The sequence below is a fragment of the Lolium rigidum genome, chromosome 6, assembly GCF_022539505.1.
Source record: "Lolium rigidum isolate FL_2022 chromosome 6, APGP_CSIRO_Lrig_0.1, whole genome shotgun sequence".
In the NCBI taxonomy this organism is placed as follows: Eukaryota; Viridiplantae; Streptophyta; class Magnoliopsida; order Poales; family Poaceae; genus Lolium; species Lolium rigidum.
In genome coordinates this window covers 119796939-119813543 of record NC_061513.1, presented here as the reverse complement: position 1 = coordinate 119813543, position 16605 = coordinate 119796939, and the positions used below count along the sequence as shown (strand labels likewise).

The following is a 16605-nucleotide window of genomic DNA, read 5'->3' as shown; positions in this document are numbered from 1 at the left end:
TGCATGACGACCAATTATTTAGACCAAACAAAGCTCACGGCAACAATTGGATATGTAACAAGGAGCAAAAATCACATATATGAGGATCAAGTGTTTAGCGCCCGAGGAACAAAGCTTATCTGCACAATGAACAAATATGTAGACCAAATGTAACAAAACTAGGACTACACATTTCTGAACATAATTTCTGAACACACCTTGTATGCAAGAGGAACAAATATGTAGAGCAAATAAAACAGACAATGCATTTGGCACCTAGAGCATATGCACCTGGTTTTTAAAATAACTTCTAAATATAGTTTAAAATGTCAAAAAATTCCAAACAAAAAATTAATGCATAAATGTCCATATTCTTTGTGCTCTTAAAGTCGTCTTGCCAAAAATCGATATTTTTTGTGTCGTGCGCAAAAAAGATAAAATTTGGTGCTTAAAAAAGCTTTTTCGCGACAGATTTGATTATCTTTTTTACACAGGACATACAAATTGTCACTTTTCCTGCACAACTAATGTCGACGTATATGTGCCAATTTTTTGTTTAGATTTTTTTTGAAATTTTAAAATGTTTTTCTAGGTAGCAGAAGCATATGCTCCCAAGTTCAAAAGTGCAATTCCGAAATAAAACAAGAATCATAGCTATAGTTGGGACATGTAATTAAGCCTCCGAGGAACAACAATCACTTTTACGAGGAACAAATCTTGTATGCACAACGAACACATATTATACCAAATGGAACAAGACCAAAATGCAATTGGGAGAAATAATTTAGTGCCTAGGAGCGTAATTTAAGAGCACACCTCATATGTAAGAGGAACAAATACATAGACCAGAAGGAGCAAAAATCACGGCTACATTTGAGACATGTAATTAAGCGTCCGCGGAACAAACATAACATCTACATGGAACAAGTGTTTAGCACCCGAGGAATGAAGCTTGTGTGCACAAGAAACAAATACGTAGACTAAATCGAACAAAACCAAAACTTTGGGAGAAGTTTTAGTGCCCATGAACATAATTTTTTTTACACAAGAAGAAATTCGAACCATAGTAGGGGAACACATTTCTAGACTGAATCGAACAAAGATATAGCACTCCTAGAAAGAATCACAACTATAGGTTAAAAAAATATTTATTGTTGTGGAACACATCCTCACTAGAATAAGAACAAAATTTAGAGTGAATATAATAGAAAATTAATACATATGGAAGAAACTACAACTATAAACTGAACAAAAGAAATTATACTAAAATGAGAAAAACATTTAAAATTATGAAAAAAATAACTTAAAAGAATCATAAGAAGAAATGAAATAAATAAAAATGAAGAAACTTAAAAAGGAAAAGAAACATAGAAAAGATTAAAAAATCGAAAGGAAAAACCGGAAAGAAACAAATAAAAAAGCCTAGTGTGGCTAGCCCACGGTTCAAGTCGTTCAGCGAAACAGGGCCGTCTATAGTGCTAGCTGGGCCTGATGGCCAGCACGAGTGATCTAACGGTACCACCTCCCACCGGCTTAGGGCTGGCCTTTCTCGAAAAGAGAAAAGGTTTAGGGCTTAGCCCGCCGCCGCCGTCCTCTCTCTCGCTCTCCACTCCACTCCCCGGCGCGGCGCCTAAGGTTTAGGTCTATACCGCCGCAACCGCATGGCCGCCGCTGCGATGGAGGGGATCCGGCACTCGGAGGCGAAGCTCACGGTGTACGTGCACCCCTCCAACGCCGACGACGTCCGCCGCGCCGTCGCCCGCCAGCTCAACACCCTCCTCTTCTCGTACGTGCCCCCTCCCCACCTCTCTTGCTCTCGTTAATACAATGGCCCGTGCTTGTCTCAGTATAGATGGCGTCGCAACCGTGCATCTCTGGATTCTGGTTTGCGCAGCCCTAAACCCTTTTTGGGAAGAAAGGTGCTAGTTTGTGGGGGAACAGATTGTGGTGGATTCTGCATAGCTCCGGTTTAAACTTCTCGGAAGAAAAATAGTTTCAGTTTAGGAGGGGGGAAATCAGACAATTATTTTTGTTTAGCTGTTATGCTTCTTGTGCTCCTAAGCTCTCTGAAATTTCAGTTTCCTGCTTTGTAATGTTCATTAGGGGATACATTTGGATGATGGGCCTTGATGTGCAGGTATGAAGATCGGTTTGATGGCGTGTTGCTAGCACACGAATTTCAAATCGAGGGTCATAAAGCCAAACTCATGGATGGTTTGGTGCCCTATTTCGGCGTGCCGGTGCATGCAAACATGCTGATGTTTTCTCCCCAGCCAGGCATGATCCTGGGTAGGTCGACTTATAAACTATGAACAACCGCATTCCTTCTGCGGCCTCATATTTGGGTGTCATGGGTACATCAGCTGTATGAAATCATGGAACCTTTAGGATACTACATCATGTGGTGTGTCAGTTCATTTTACAATGTCTGAATTTTTCACCTCTTATGCAATTGAAATTTTCTTGGAAACTTATAGCAATGCCACAAGTTCTCAGCTCGAATTAGGGCCATGACTTTCTTTTAGTGCTATTTGTGAAAATGCCATCTGTTGAGTTTTCGTGTGTGTTTGCCGTGCACAGAAGTCGCTATCAATACAAACTATTTTGAATGAGCTGGATTTTTTTTTATAAAATATGCAAAGCATGCTCACAAATTTTACTTCAATGGATGGATTGTAATTTTGTATAATCTGACGGGTAGTGTCAGCACCTGTGCTTCTCAAATCCAGATGGATTATTGAGGTTAGATGCCTGCTTGTGCTTGTCAAAACCTCATTGTGTATGAGCTGGCTACTTGTGCTTAATTTTGTGCAAATTTGTTTCCTTTGCACCTCATGGCAATACTTCTTTTTTTATCGAGAAAATGCAAAAGGGCTTTTGCGTTTCATTTCATTGAATAGATAGAAGGTTTGGTGTCACAGGCCCCCAAAGAGGAAAGAACCGATACTCATGCCAATACCAAATCATGTTTTTTTAGATGCACCGTAAAAAATTAGGTTCCCTCAGTTGTCTGCTTGCCCATTTTTCTCCTTTTGGTGGAATTCAAGTGAGCACCTGAGGCTCCGGCACCTTAGTAAATATTCTTTCTCTGAAAAGAATAGCATATAAGTTACAAAAAATGATAAACGGACCAAAATTAGTCCAGTCCAATAATCATAGAGGTGCCTTTATTTTCAGCTGAAACGTACTATGTTGCATTGGAGTATGCAAATATTCCATGCTCATCAAGGGATTTATATACCTTTCATCTCTTCTCAGGTCAGCCAAGCTTTTTCAAAATGCTTTGACTTGAAAGTGAAGGCCGTACATGGAAAATTCGTAAGAAAACTTAGAAGGCCGGTGTCATTTTGATAAATTGCACTAAAGGCAGTATGATTAAAATTTGAGCTGAGACTAGTGGCATTGTTACAAATTTCCCTTGAGAAATATTGTGGCCAAAGTTTGAAATATGTATGTGTGATGTTTTTTTTTTTTGTACTTCAGAAGGGAAGGTTGAAATGCTTGGCAAGGAATCAATCCATGCAATTGTCTTGGGGGTTTTCTCAGCAGCTATTATGTCAGATGATATCGCTGACAGATTCAGATTCAAAAGAGTAAGATCAACTTTTCTATTGATTATTAAGGAAATAGCTATTCTGATGCTAATATAATGTGCTACAGTCTACTATATGTTTGGTTTCATGTAACTTTGTAAACTGGACCCTAGTTCAGTAATTGATTAACAATTCACGTATTGTTTGGTTGTTTAATAAATTGATATTCAGCAAAGCTGATATCCATGAGGTGGGAACTGAACCCTGGAGGAATTGTTCATTTCTACCATTCCCAAGTATGAGCATTTGTTTGAATGCATTCATCCACACCTATGGTACCTTATGCATAAAATTACGAGGCTTAAAATTTACCTCTTTTCATGTTGATCTTTAATAGTTGGAACTTGCAAGTATACTGTAGCTCATTTTTGACAAATATTATGAACATTGCTGCTCATTTTTTGCCATCTGTTACAAGAATGAGAGGTAGCTGATGGTTTGTGATTGTGTTGTCAAAAGACCTTTGGTCTGTGCAACTCCAGCTAACCTGCTTTTTATTTTACCTACATTTTTGTGTTCACCATCAAATCCCTTAGAAATGTTTTTGCTTCAATTCTTTAGTAAACTTCTAAATCACTAGGAAAACTCTAAAGAAACTGAACACCAGAAAGTGTGAACGTGCTTTGATTGATTGGAGATTAGAGAAAATTGGCTGATACTTCCAACTTGAGGTGGTTGATGAGCACAGCATGTGATGAACAAACTTCTCTATATTTGAGAATTCCTTATGTATATCTAGTAGTTTTCAACAAATCCAACCAATCACTATAATAAGTTCGGTCTCGTTTTATTCCCTCTCATGAGATTTATATTGTTTTCACAGAAGAGAGGTGGAGGAAAATTTATAAGCAAGTCAGACAGGGGCCATGAGATTAAAAGGGGAAGCATGATACGGTTTTCTGTTAAAAGGTATAGGCTCATCCAGTCCCCTTTTCTCAGGTGAACTTCACTGTTTTAGTTTCCAATTTGGACAGCAGCTTTACACATTTGAGATACTGTATATGTTTTAGTTTGCATTTGTTACTTACACTAGCTGCATGTTGCTCATGTACCTGCACACTGTTCGAGTATATTTCCCCTGCTGTGCTGATGAGGGGGCACCCCTAAACCAACTTTACTTTAAACTTACAACAGTAACACTCAACAATAAAATACCAGGTACGTATTAGATTTTGGTGATGTGCATGAAACTACGTACCAGCATGGTAATGCTACTAACTAGACATATATCTGGAGCGTTACTTTTTACCTTGTTTAATCATTTACTGGAAATGAACTGAGCTCGTCATCACAAGTCCACAATACACTGAGCTGTACATGAGAAATATACTACTCCCTCCGATCCCAATTACTTGCTGCACATTTAGGCAAAATGTTTCCTAAGTAGAATTCCTCAAGTGATTGGAAGTGGTTCTTATTTTGCTCTGTACTTAGTCAGCTATGGTCATGTGACGCTCTGTATTTTCGGTGAAGTAAACTGACTGTGTGCCTTTGCTTGATATTCATTTATAGGGTGGACACTGAAATGAATTGTCACATAACTGGATCTTTAGTGCCACCTCACACAGGATCCATGCTTTGGCTATCAGTTCATGATGCTAAATATGCATCAGAAATTAACAGGTCTGGATATACACTTCTGTGCTATTTAAACCGACTTGTTAATCTGTACAATAGTTTTCAAGCTTATGTAATGAATTGTGTGCGACTCAAAATTTCCAGTGGCAAAAGTAAATCAAGGGACGTCGATATTAAAATCGAGCAGAGCGTACACGATCACACAACTGTGAACAATGAAGATACTGTGACAAATTCTGAACGGCCACGCAAGTCCAGGAAGAGGAATGATGATGCCAATTAAAGGTTTAAGATGTTGTCTGGTGGGAACCCAAAGGTGTTCAGTTACAGCAGTAATGGTAGTCACCAACTTGTTACTGGAAACACGATTTTGCTTCTGCTCATAACCATTGCAGAGTGATGGTGGTTCAATTCAAGAGTGGTGTTTTTGCTCGGTTCAGAAGTTTCGCTGTTGCACCAGTAATTTCTTAGGTAGCATTAGTTGTATGATGAGGATGCTGATGATGATGTAAAATAGAACAAGTATTGAACGTGTAATGGGTTTACTGAATGTTTGTGATCTTATCCCAGAGAAGATCATGTTATTAACAGATTTATGGTTACTTCAGTTTCGTTTTAGCTCCCAGCTTTATACCAAGTGAAGTAGCTGTGTCCTTTTATGATCTGGAAGTATCTTTTCTTGGTTCCTGATTGAAGGATTCATTAAATGGCAGTAGCATTGTGGCACTTGAAGCAGCCTAGCAGGAACAATTAGGATCTATAAATTGGGGATGCATTTGGAGGCAAGAAACGAATGGCTCCATCTTTCTGGTCATACAGATAGGTAATCTTGGGACTTGTGTAGAATGAAAATATGCAGCAGGAAACTTACCTGCTGGTTTCGTCAGGAAAAAAGTTCTTAGGCATGAGATGCATCAAGAATTATACAGGCTGCTACTTTGTCGTTAGAGGAAAACATTTAGGAAATTGGGGACATCTGATCTCGTCGGTTGCCCAGATTCCATTAGTAGAAGTTGAGGTTAGGTTCAGCACTGTGGCTTGTATGTTATCACCAACCTCCAAATTGTGCATCAGACTAGGCCAAGTGCGTTGTGATGAACAACCCCCAACACAAAATCCTACCCTCCCTTACCCAGATACTCTACCCTGAGCTCCTTGGTTGTTACTATCGCGTAGCCATTGGCACCGCCTCTGTGTTTTCTTGCGGATAATCATTGCATTATGTACCTTTTCGATGAGATTCACGTTAAATCCATCTAAGTGATGCTTCCGGGCATGCATTCAATCAAAACACCAAATTCTGTCTTCTGCATTTAGTTTCGGTTTCTAGAATCATGATCCAAAGGTTTCTCTGTGTTCCCCATCGCATGTCAGCGATCTGCTGATCAAGCGTACGAATAGGCGCTGCAGTGCAGCTGCATGGCCAAGTCCGGCCTCCACCACTGGTGGATCCCGTGCGCGGTCTTGAAGTCCGGCGACGGGCCGCGGTTCACCGTCAGGACGGCCGAAGGAAACAGGTGCAGGGGCTCGCTGCCTCCCGGCTTGCCGATGCCCTGCAGCAGGTGCGTGACCGAGTGCCTCGTTGCCAGCCTCCCGACGGCGCCCGCGCCGATGTCCTCCATCTTCTTGCGGTGGCCGAAGTACCCGACGTACTCCGCGCTGATGTGGTCCGCCGGGTTCACGAGCACGTTCGGCACCCACCGCGCCAGCGCCGCGAAGGCCTCGTCCCCGCCGCCGCCCTTGTGCTGCAGGACGGTGGCCACCCCGGCCGTGACGAAGCTCTTGGCGATGCGGATGCCGTGCTTCACCTTCTTGTGCGGGATCCTCTCCACCGGCGCCGACAGGAACGGCGGGTTGAAGAGGAACGCGGGGAGGAGGATGCCCGCCCTGGCCATGATCTTCCCGCCGAGGGTCGAGATGGCGGAACCCAGCGAGTGGCCGGCCAGCCAGACGCGGCCGTGCCCCGCGCCCGCGGCCGACACGACGTTGCGGATGGCATGCATCGCGACTAGGAAACGGGTGCTGCGCTCGAGTCCGCCGTTCCGGGCGAGCTGGAGGTCCAGCTCGAGGTCCCTGGACGCCGAAGCCTTGTTCCTGATGGTCCCTCGGAAGGCGACGACGTAGTGCGGCGCGCTGGCGGCCGCCGCGGGGTCGAGAATGTTGTACGGCGGCTTGAACGCGTACACCGCGCCGAAGATGGAGGAGTCGACGTCGTCCACGAGCTCCTGCCGAAGCTCGAAGTGGAAGAACTTCCACCACGCCGGCGCCAGCGCGTCCGGGCCCTGCTGGTTAAGCTGCCGGTCGCGCTCCAGCACGTACGCGCCTTGGACGAGGCTCGCCATCACCGATCGCCGGTGGTGCGGGCAGTTCCTGGCCGGAGCAAGCATCAGATTGCAAAGGTGATCCCATAAACCATAGCAAAATCACGAATGCTTATATGTTTTTCCTAGTTGCCTTCAACTCTTTCATCCCATGAAAAAAGCAAAACCTATACTTTTGGTTCTAACAGGCCCAGTATATACTAGATTGAATGATCGAATCAACTAGAAAGATGAGCCAATAACTTACCAGTTCACATATGTCAAATACGTAGGTCCTGAAACCTCGAAAAGATCCTTCCGTGACCGCATTTTGTCCATCTTTTGTCCCTTGACCAATCTGCCAGAAGGTTGCTCTGTGCAACAAATTATGGAAATGTGCATGAAAATTGTGAGATAACAACAATTACTCCACAAAGAAAGATACAACTGCTATTACTTACAAGAGGAGGAATAGATCATTATCTCTGGTCAACGGCAGTTCACGTTTCCAGCAGTGATATTTTAGGATTGTGATATGAAGAACAAGATGCACTCCTGGAATCCAGAGTATAGAGAAGTTCAGAGGAAAGTACGAAGCAAAAGCCTCCTAAACTACTTTTTGAGATCTATGTCAGACCAAAAAAATCAGAGTCAGGTCAAACAGCGATATCCAACAACTCATTATGAACACTGAATCGGGGATCTGAGAATGTGACTCATGAATCCATGATACATCAAATCGATGGGGACATAACAGCATAATGATGGACGGATCGAGCTAGACGATTGATTACCAGAGAATTTTCTTCTTCAACATCACATCCTGCTCTGGGGCATCCTCCTGATCTTCCTCATTGCACTTTGGACTCTGAAATGGATCTCATACCCCGATGTAAGGCCATTAGCCATATATATAAAGTCAAAGAAATAATAAGATTTTGATAAAAAATGATTGTTTGTGCAATAAACTAGAGCATCTAACCGATGGTCGCTGTGTTTGCAAGGTTTGAACAGTATATTATTGAAGCTGACTCAGGCTGGGGAAGTTAAAAGAGAAGAGATCAAAAGAGGGGAAGAGACTTGGGAAGCACGAAGTCTTCCCTCTTGTACAATTGGCCATAGTACAAGTGGCTTAAATAACAACAAGCACACACACACACACAACTTCTAGTGCAGGCACATAATTACTCACCCCGTGTCTTCTTTCAGGTGAGTACAATTAATGGTTGGAAGATTGGTCCTTATCAATTCATTACTTAGCAAGATGGCATCTGAGTATAAATACCGAATGGAAAATGGTGGACGGGCAACTGCAAATTAGATTAAGTAGATGAAAAGGTAAATTATTATCCTTGGGTGGTAGATTGGTCCTTATCAATTCAGTACTTAGCAATATGGCATTGTGTATGATATCATTCTTCCAATTTCCAAAAAGAGTCTTGAAAAGATTGGATTATTTCCAATCAAGATTCTTTTGGCAAGATGATAGTGAGAAAAGGAAATATCGTCTGGCTAAATGGAGTGTGGTCTATCGTCCGAAAGACCAAGGAGGTCTTGGGATTCAAGATCTTGAGATAAAAAATAGGTCCGTACTTGGTAAATGTCTATTCAAACTACTTGTTGAGGATGGGATTGGCGAACCCTCCTTAGGAGAAAGTACGTAGGCTTGCATGCATTGTCTCAGGTTTCTAAGAAACCTTAAAAACCTGGAGACTAATTTCTTGGCTAGTCAGTGGCGGACCCAGGAGAAAAAATGACTGGGGCACCGTGTATATGAAAATCACAACGCATAAACTTACTAACACTTAAATATGCTATATATACCGATTTTTCTGTAAGTTCTAAGATACTTCATTCAGTAGTAACACGAGAGCTTACTAGTAAACATAATCTACACAAAAAAAGGACTTAGATGTCCAGATAGTTTATATGCTGCAAAATAGAATATTTGACTTGCAAATAAATGTTGTATCTGAGAAATAAACATGTGCATTTCCAGTTGAACTCTAGACAGTTCCCTTACTCTCCGTGTTGTTATTAATATTTGTTTGTTTCCTTATCAAATATTTCTTCATCCTCTTCCATGCTAAATCATTGAAACACCAACAATACAAGTTCTTCTACGAACCATGCTATTAGGACTTTCGGAGCAGGCAATCATATAACAGAAATAGTAATCGATCAGTTCGACAAACCATGTCTCAACTTTGTCTAAATCTGCATAAATCTAAACGTATTTTAGTGCATACAAATCTATACAAAATAAATAATTCCCAAAATCTATAAATTGGGTTACGTGTAATATTCCATTTAAATATAATCCTATAAGAATGATGTTTCATCTCACGTACTAGTAGGGAATTGCAATTGATTTGACATGTAGAAGATCATAAGAACCAGATTAAAAAGAGTATATAAGAAATTGAAGAGCCCTAATTGAAATGGTCCGTTCATCCAATTGTGCACGGTGCTTACCTTAGGTATTTGGGGATGAGCATGCTACAGTACGTCTTGAGTGGGCGCGCCGGTAGCTACGGCACCCGGCGGAGGCGAAGTCCCGAAGAAGTCAAGCGGCAAAGTCCTCGGATTCCTAAAGTCGAAGCGGCGGAGTTCTCACTGGATCAGGTGGAGAATGGAGGTACGCTGTAGCACGAGACCTGATAAATTGACTTGGCCCACCTTGTTTTCTTCCTGGGCTTTTACAAACGCGACCGGGCTGGGCCTGACTGGGGGCGCTAGTAATGGCCTGACTGGGGGCGTTGCTTTTATTTTTTGACAATTACTGGGGGTGTTTCTGGGCGTGTTGCTTTGCTCGGATGGGTATCAAATAGCGATGATTCAGAACTCTGTAAAACTTGGTTTTTATTTCCTCCAGATTGTATTGTGGATGTGTTAGCGCAGGACATACCTGGGGCTTAATAATAAACGCAGCTATTCCCTCAAAAAAAAAAGAATTGAGTGGGGGCCGCTGCCCCCACTCAGCATAACGTGGGTCCGCTCTTGGCTGGTCTCATGGTAACAAAAAAAAATTCTTATTTCCATATAGTTCTTTCTCCGTTAGGGATGGATCGAAGATTAGATTTTGGAAGGATAAGTAGTTAGGCAATGCAATACTCGGAGAACAATATCCGGTATTGTACAATATTGTGTGACATCATAGTGATATGCTCGCTAAGATGTTGGAAACTTCTCCACCCAATGTATCGTTGAGAAAAATCTAATTGGGAATAAACAAGTATTATGGAATGACTTGTTACAAGCATCTAGATTCGCCCCATTTGACACAAGGTTTCGATGTATTTCGTTGGAATCTCATTGAGAGTGGAAATTTCTTTGTGGCTTCTATGTACATGCGTTAATCCAACCTGATGTCCGGTTGATAACAATAAAAATATATGGAAGATGAAGATACCACTTAAAACTAAGATCTTTGCATGGTATCTTCGTCGAGGGGTAATTCTTATCAAAGATAACCTTGCAAAATGTAATTGGCAGGGAAGCAAAACCTGTGTCTTTTGTCACCATGATGAGACTATTAATCACTTATTTTTCCAATGTAAATTTGCTAGATCTATATGGTTAGCCATCTAGATAGGTTCTACCTTATACCCACCACGTAGCATTGCGTATATTTTCAGCAATTGACTAAATGGTGTGGATCCTAGGTTTAAGCTACTTATTAGGGAGGGAGTGATTGCCATTATTTGGTCACTTTGGCTACGTAAAAATAACAAAGTTTTTAATAATAAAAATGCTTCTCTTATGCAGGTCATCTAATGGTTTACAACTACACCCCGTTTATGGTTGGCTCTACAACATGTGAGCATTGTGACCTCTTTACGGAGATGTCTACATGATTGCGTGAGACAACGAGGAAATATTTTTTATCCTGACATCGTGATCTACGGATTGGCCCCCTTCCTCTTACACCTTTTTTCAGGTTTTACATTTGTAATCTTCGAGAACTTTAGTTTCCTTTTATCCGTTATGTGTGGATTGGTACGGTTATATGCATCCTAGTTATGCAGAGGCTGGATGTAATGCTTAAACTTCTTAAGCAATAAAGCGTTCATTATCCAAAAATTAATGGTTGGATGCAACTATTGGACTGCATTTTTGGAAGAAATGGGGGGGGGGGGGGTGTAGTATGTTGCAATTTTGAGTGCGTTAAGATTTAGATGGTTTGTGTTAGGAATTGGAACACTTAAATCTTCAATTTCCATCGAAGGTGTTGGCCACGTAATGAGTTGCCAATTCCTTGTTTTAAGAGGGTTTACATGATATTTTACTTTGGAGGATTGGCAAGTGTGTCAAAATATTCCATACTTTGAACCCAACTGTCCATTGTTGGAAACCCAGGTCTTGGAGCTAGATGGTGTACCCTCTATTGCTCTATCTTATCGGTGCTGCCGTTCACAATGCATACTGAGATTAGAGGGTAGAGATTTTTATATAGACTCCAAATTTTGAATTTTTCAATTTATTTTTAGATAGGACCCGTGACTTGTTAAACCAACCACAATAAGTAACAGTACGGGTGAGCACAGATGAAAGCCGACTGTCACTGAAATCACCGTTTCAGATTTCAGAGCACACGGGTGGTCCAAAAGCACAAAGACGAATATCTTTATTCGAATTTTTATTTCTACATTATCACAAATAATCACACAAAATTCGCTGTATGCCTAGGATCTCTTGAGCCTATTGTATCAGAAGTTCTTGTTTCTTGTTCTTTCCTGGCTGAACATTATCTCTACTCTATCATTAAGAGACCACTGCAGGTGTCGCTGGATGAGGAACATCTACTAACCGCTCAAGCATATCCAACTGATCATAGGGCGCTATCTGCAAAGCAACAGGTGCATATGCATTTTAGATCTTGGATGTGATCCATTTTTTTCAGAAAAATGTAAGTGCCATCTAGATGAATCCCGTAGCTTTGTTGTACTCGAAATATCAGAAGTATTAAGATATAACGAATCTACAGTTATGTGTCATAATACCTGACTAAATCCATCAGGCCAAGTTATCGAAACAGCATAGTTGCCCATCGGCCGTATCTCTTCAGGCTCGATGTCTTCAGGTATATCACCATATTGTACTTTCTGTTCTCCGGTCCATTCATCCTGCAGACAAGAACTACTTAGCATGTAAACTAATATAAGTCATCACATATGTTCCCAGCATTGCATAGTGAAAGGGCATACACACCACACTTTGAGCAGATCGGTCGTTCCGTCTGACTGTTGCTGGGTGCAACAAGAACTCTTCATCCGAATCTGGTACTTTCACTCTGATTGCTCTAATTGATCTATCATAGGACACTGCTGTTGAAACTGACAAAAGGAAAACAACAATTTTAACATGATATTAAAGGAGAAGCATGTTTTTTCTGCAAGATATAAATGCAGAACAAGGCTGCAGTAACAATTTTGTAAGCTTTCTTTTTCATGCTAAGTTCGTGGTAATATATACTACAATATTTTACTTCCAACTACTTTTTCATCTTTTAGGTTATAATTTGAGAGCTATTAACTTACCTTGTTGTCTAATTTTAGCACATTGTTGAACAACACATACTCCAAGATTCTGAAATGTCTTGGCAACATCCCCTTGGGGATCAGCCACTACATCAGGTATTCCACTATCTCCAGAAGCTGAAAGCTGTAAAATTACCAATCTATAATTTCCATTCATCTTTAACCAAGTGTAAACATATGGAATTCCGTTTTTTTGGACTTACGGTTGGCCTTATTGGCAACTCAAAGAGGTTAGGTATTCCAAACTGCTGCACAACCTGAAAGTGTAGTGGCGTCGTCAAAGAAATTCAACAAATACTCAAGAGAAATGTGCTAAGAAAAAATAGTCAACACGTATTTGTCTTGCCTGAGCACCAGAACCTTGCCCAAATGGATAATAGCGCTTTTCGTCAGCATCAAAGTAACACATGTTCTCAACAACCGCAACACATGGAACCTTGGCAAGAGAAGAGGATTCAGAAATAAGTCAATATAGGAAGACGTGGCAGATTAGACTATTCATTCATCGGTATTGTGGAAGATGACACACCTTCAGCTTAGAAAACATCCTAACACCCTTTGCAACATCAATAAAAGCCAGCTTCTGAGGGGTGGTAACAATCACAGCTGCAGTCAACGGAGCTACCTGGTGTTTCAGACATGTTATACTTCGAGATGCTTTCACGTATGATTCAATTTACTTGGATACATGACTTGCACAGCAAAGATGCTAGAGAATCACCTGACAGAGTGTTAAGTGTATATCCCCTGTTCCAGGAGGCATGTCAATGACAAGGTAGTCAAGTTCACCCCTTTGTGAAATAAACAACCGTGTTAAGTTCTCTTATTCCAGATAATTAAGAAAACTAATGGAAGTATAGCTGGAGGTTATGGCTGGTAAGTAATCCCTCCATCCCGTAATATAAGGCATTATTACAACCTGTTAATTTGTATATTGGTTGTAACATCTTATATTGGACAGAGGGAGTATGTGACATCTTATGTGCATCTGATGAATTTAGAGAGGTATCAACTATTGGCTTTGCATACCAGTCAGTCGTGGTAAGCAACTGATTAATGACTCCTGAAACCATTGGACCTCGCATGATCGCTCTTCCTTGTCCAGCAAAGCCAAACGACACCAATTTGACGCCCAAATACTCAGTCGGAAGAATACTTTTGTTTTCTGGGTTCTAAAGTTAAGTCTGCTTACCATTATTAGTGCAAACACTAAATTCCATGTTAACATACAGATTCAACCATCAGGCTTACCACCACTAGCAGGCGGATCTCTGGAGAAACCATAGTTGGCAGGCTTGGACCAAAGACATCAGCATCGAAAATTCCAACTCTTGCTCCCATACCAGCTAAGGTATAAGCGAGATTTACAGCGACTGTAGACTTTCCAACTCCGCCCTGGAAAAGTGAAAATAGTTATTAAAAGAAGTTCATGGTATCCTCTGTATGTATAGGAGTATCAGGTCTTGCCTTGCAGCTTGAAACTGCTATGATGTTCGAAATTTTCTGTAGTCCTTCCGGGAGTTCCCCTGCATATACCGGTTGCGCGGGTTGTGCAGACATTGTAACATTGACCTTCTTAACCCATGGAAGTGCAACAACAACCTCATTTGCTTTTTCTTCAAACTGTGCAGCGCAATTCATTAGTGTGTGCAAATTCATTCCTTTGAGTGGATAATATGGATGCAATGTTGTCACAAATACACACACACTTTTATATCACAATTATACATTTCAAATCCATGTCTAACCATACATTGCAACTGAAACTTAGCTGATATAAGTGCTCGTTTAGTAACGCATCATGTGCCATAAAATGACCAGTCAATGAATAATTCTGAAGAGATAACTGAACACAAGAACTGCGCTCACCATGTCCTTGACTGGGCATGCCGGAGTCGTCAGCTCCACACGAAATGAGACCTGAAGCACAATCCAACTGATAGGTAAATCCAGGAAATGGCAGTTAATCTGGATTGCATCTCATTTGATCAGGAAGTGCCTTTACCTCCTCTAAGGCATCGCTGATCTCCAAATCCTTGATAAACCCACATGACACGATGTCCGTGCCGAAATCAGGATCGATAATCTGGGAGAGCGCTATGAGCACGTCTCTCTTGGCATCCTCCACTGATGCCACGGTTGCATCAGCTGGAGAGATTAAACAAACACCAAAGCATACAGACGCATATAAATCTTCAGTTAGTGAAGGCAGCAAGGTAGTAACTAGTAACTGAGCGAAGCAATATGCACATGCCGGTGCATAAATTCGCAGCCCCCAAGAATTCGGCCATTGCTACTGCTGAAATAACAGAACATATGCAAGTGCGAGTTGAATTTGAAGTTACCGCTAGACGACGCGGCTCTCGAGGACCGCCGGCGCCGGTCCATGCGCAGCGGCAAGGGGAACCGGGCATGAGACTGGATAGTCGCCGCCGCGGCAGGAGAAGCCTTCGCTGGCAGAGCACCTGTGTGTACTGTGGAAGTTTCGTGAGAACTGAGACATCATCCATCCATGGGGAACGAGGGCGAGCTCACCTCTCGGGGTTGGAGCCGAGGAGACGATATGGGGAGCGGCTGGCACCATGAAGGAAGCGGGTGTGGCGTGGATGGTCCGCATTGCCACCGTCTCCGCCGGCGAGGGAGTGTGAAGGGGATGGATGATGAGGGCGGAGGAGGAAGCGAGTGGCCGTTTTTCGGCCGCTGGTTGTGTGGATTTGGTTTGCCTCCTGACTTAAAGGATTAGCAGGAACAGAGCAAGTGTGCGCTACACTGGAAGTAACACTATCACTGACGTGTGGCCCCCAGTATTGACGTACCTGCATACAACGCTGGCGCTGACTGATTACGAGTGTAACTGTTGACATTATACTGTGCAGGAACAGAGCAGATGCAGATCTTCGAAGTGAATAGACATGTACAATGACAACATCGTTTTAAACATCAGGCAAAATGCCCTGCTTTGAAATAATACTCCCTCCATCCATAAATAGATGTCAAAAATTTATTTAAATTCGGATGTATCTATACACTAAATCATGTCTAGATACATTCAAATTTAGACAAATTTTTGGCATTTATTTATGAACAGAGGTAGTAATAAATTCCAACGGACAACAAATACAAGAATGTTGAGAAAGGTTACAACACATCACAGCTTAAGCACACAAGATTAAACTAGAAACACCGCTTGAAGCAGAAGAAGTCCTCCTTGCTGAAACACCAAAATAGACACAGCTGCAGCAGATCAGCAAATCAGCATTGAGGGCAACACCGAGTGGACATCTTCCTAGGACAAAGAACAAGCATCTTCCACCTCCATTGCCGAAGAAGGGTCCTACCCTCTTGCCCTGGATCGCAGAGCACCATACCATCGGCTGATGATGACGTTCCCCTGGAATAGGAGAGATGCAAATCTAGCGGTCACCAGAGAAGGATGTCACAAGGTTTCCTCACTGCGAGGGGCACACCGGTGCAACCAACAACATCACCGAGGAACTCCAGGAACACGGCAAGCTAGGGAGCAGTCACTGAGCTCGAGGAAGCTAAGTAGACAAGCCACATCGCCAACAAAACCCACAAAACCAGGCGCCAATCACTACTACACCGCCGCACCCT

At 42.1% G+C, this 16605-nt stretch overlaps 3 protein-coding genes across 5 annotated transcripts; 1 reads left to right on the top strand and 2 right to left on the bottom strand.

Moving 5' to 3' along the window:
* Nucleotides 1–1655: 1655 nt before the first annotated feature.
* Nucleotides 1656–5714, top strand: LOC124666779 (DNA-directed RNA polymerase I subunit rpa43-like). 2 transcript variants are annotated; one of them, XM_047204109.1, is made up of 6 exons: nucleotides 1656–1765; nucleotides 2117–2268; nucleotides 3463–3572; nucleotides 4396–4481; nucleotides 5085–5195; nucleotides 5295–5714. In XM_047204109.1, the coding sequence occupies exons 1-6, from the start codon at nucleotides 1656–1658 to the stop codon at nucleotides 5431–5433; spliced, it is 708 nt and encodes a 235-aa protein (XP_047060065.1). In that variant the 3' UTR covers nucleotides 5434–5714. The 2 variants fall into 2 exon arrangements, with proteins under 2 accessions (XP_047060065.1, XP_047060063.1); XM_047204107.1 differs by having other exon boundaries at nucleotides 5286–5714.
* A 794-nt stretch (nucleotides 5715–6508) lies between these two features.
* Nucleotides 6509–8393, bottom strand: LOC124659744 (GDSL esterase/lipase At4g10955-like). 2 transcript variants are annotated; one of them, XM_047197563.1, is made up of 3 exons: nucleotides 8245–8393; nucleotides 7719–7824; nucleotides 6509–7520 (listed from the first exon to the last, which is right to left on the bottom strand). In XM_047197563.1, exons 2-3 carry the CDS (start codon nucleotides 7787–7789, stop codon nucleotides 6536–6538), a joined length of 1056 nt encoding a protein of 351 aa, XP_047053519.1. In that variant the 5' UTR covers nucleotides 7790–7824; nucleotides 8245–8393; the 3' UTR covers nucleotides 6509–6535. The 2 variants fall into 2 exon arrangements, with proteins under 2 accessions (XP_047053519.1, XP_047053518.1); XM_047197562.1 differs by lacking the exon at nucleotides 8245–8393 and adding an exon at nucleotides 7912–8001.
* A 3663-nt stretch (nucleotides 8394–12056) lies between these two features.
* On the bottom strand, nucleotides 12057–15469 carry LOC124660581 (fe-S cluster assembly factor HCF101, chloroplastic). Its single transcript, XM_047198404.1, has 14 exons — nucleotides 15336–15469; nucleotides 14996–15138; nucleotides 14860–14910; nucleotides 14458–14613; nucleotides 14242–14385; nucleotides 14020–14162; nucleotides 13712–13781; nucleotides 13520–13615; nucleotides 13337–13426; nucleotides 13194–13247; nucleotides 12991–13114; nucleotides 12662–12786; nucleotides 12454–12576; nucleotides 12057–12295 (listed from the first exon to the last, which is right to left on the bottom strand). Exons 1-14 carry the CDS (start codon nucleotides 15376–15378, stop codon nucleotides 12215–12217), a joined length of 1443 nt encoding a protein of 480 aa, XP_047054360.1. The 5' UTR covers nucleotides 15379–15469; the 3' UTR covers nucleotides 12057–12214.
* Between the last annotated feature and the right edge of the window lie 1136 nt (nucleotides 15470–16605).

Bases quoted from the DNA above. Each gene is read 5' to 3' on its own strand.
- LOC124666779 (XM_047204107.1), top strand. From the start codon at position 1,656: ATGGAGGGGATCCGGCACTCGGAGGCGAAGCTCACGGTGTACGTGCAC. The intron at 1,766-2,116 runs GTACGTGCCCCC...CTTGATGTGCAG, and splicing joins CTCAACACCCTCCTCTTCTC to GTATGAAGATCGGTTTGATG. The intron at 3,573-4,395 runs GTAAGATCAACT...TTGTTTTCACAG, and splicing joins ACAGATTCAGATTCAAAAGA to AAGAGAGGTGGAGGAAAATT.
- LOC124659744 (XM_047197563.1), bottom strand. From the start codon at position 7,789: ATGGACAAAATGCGGTCACGGAAGGATCTTTTCGAGGTTTCAGGACCT. The intron at 7,521-7,718 runs GTAAGTTATTGG...TGCTCCGGCCAG, and splicing joins TATTTGACATATGTGAACTG to GAACTGCCCGCACCACCGGC.
- LOC124660581 (XM_047198404.1), bottom strand. From the start codon at position 15,378: ATGGACCGGCGCCGGCGGTCCTCGAGAGCCGCGTCGTCTAGCG. The intron at 14,163-14,241 runs GTAAGCCTGATG...ACTTAACTTTAG, and splicing joins AGATCCGCCTGCTAGTGGTG to AACCCAGAAAACAAAAGTAT. The intron at 12,296-12,453 runs GTATTATGACAC...GTTGCTTTGCAG, and splicing joins GGCCTGATGGATTTAGTCAG to ATAGCGCCCTATGATCAGTT.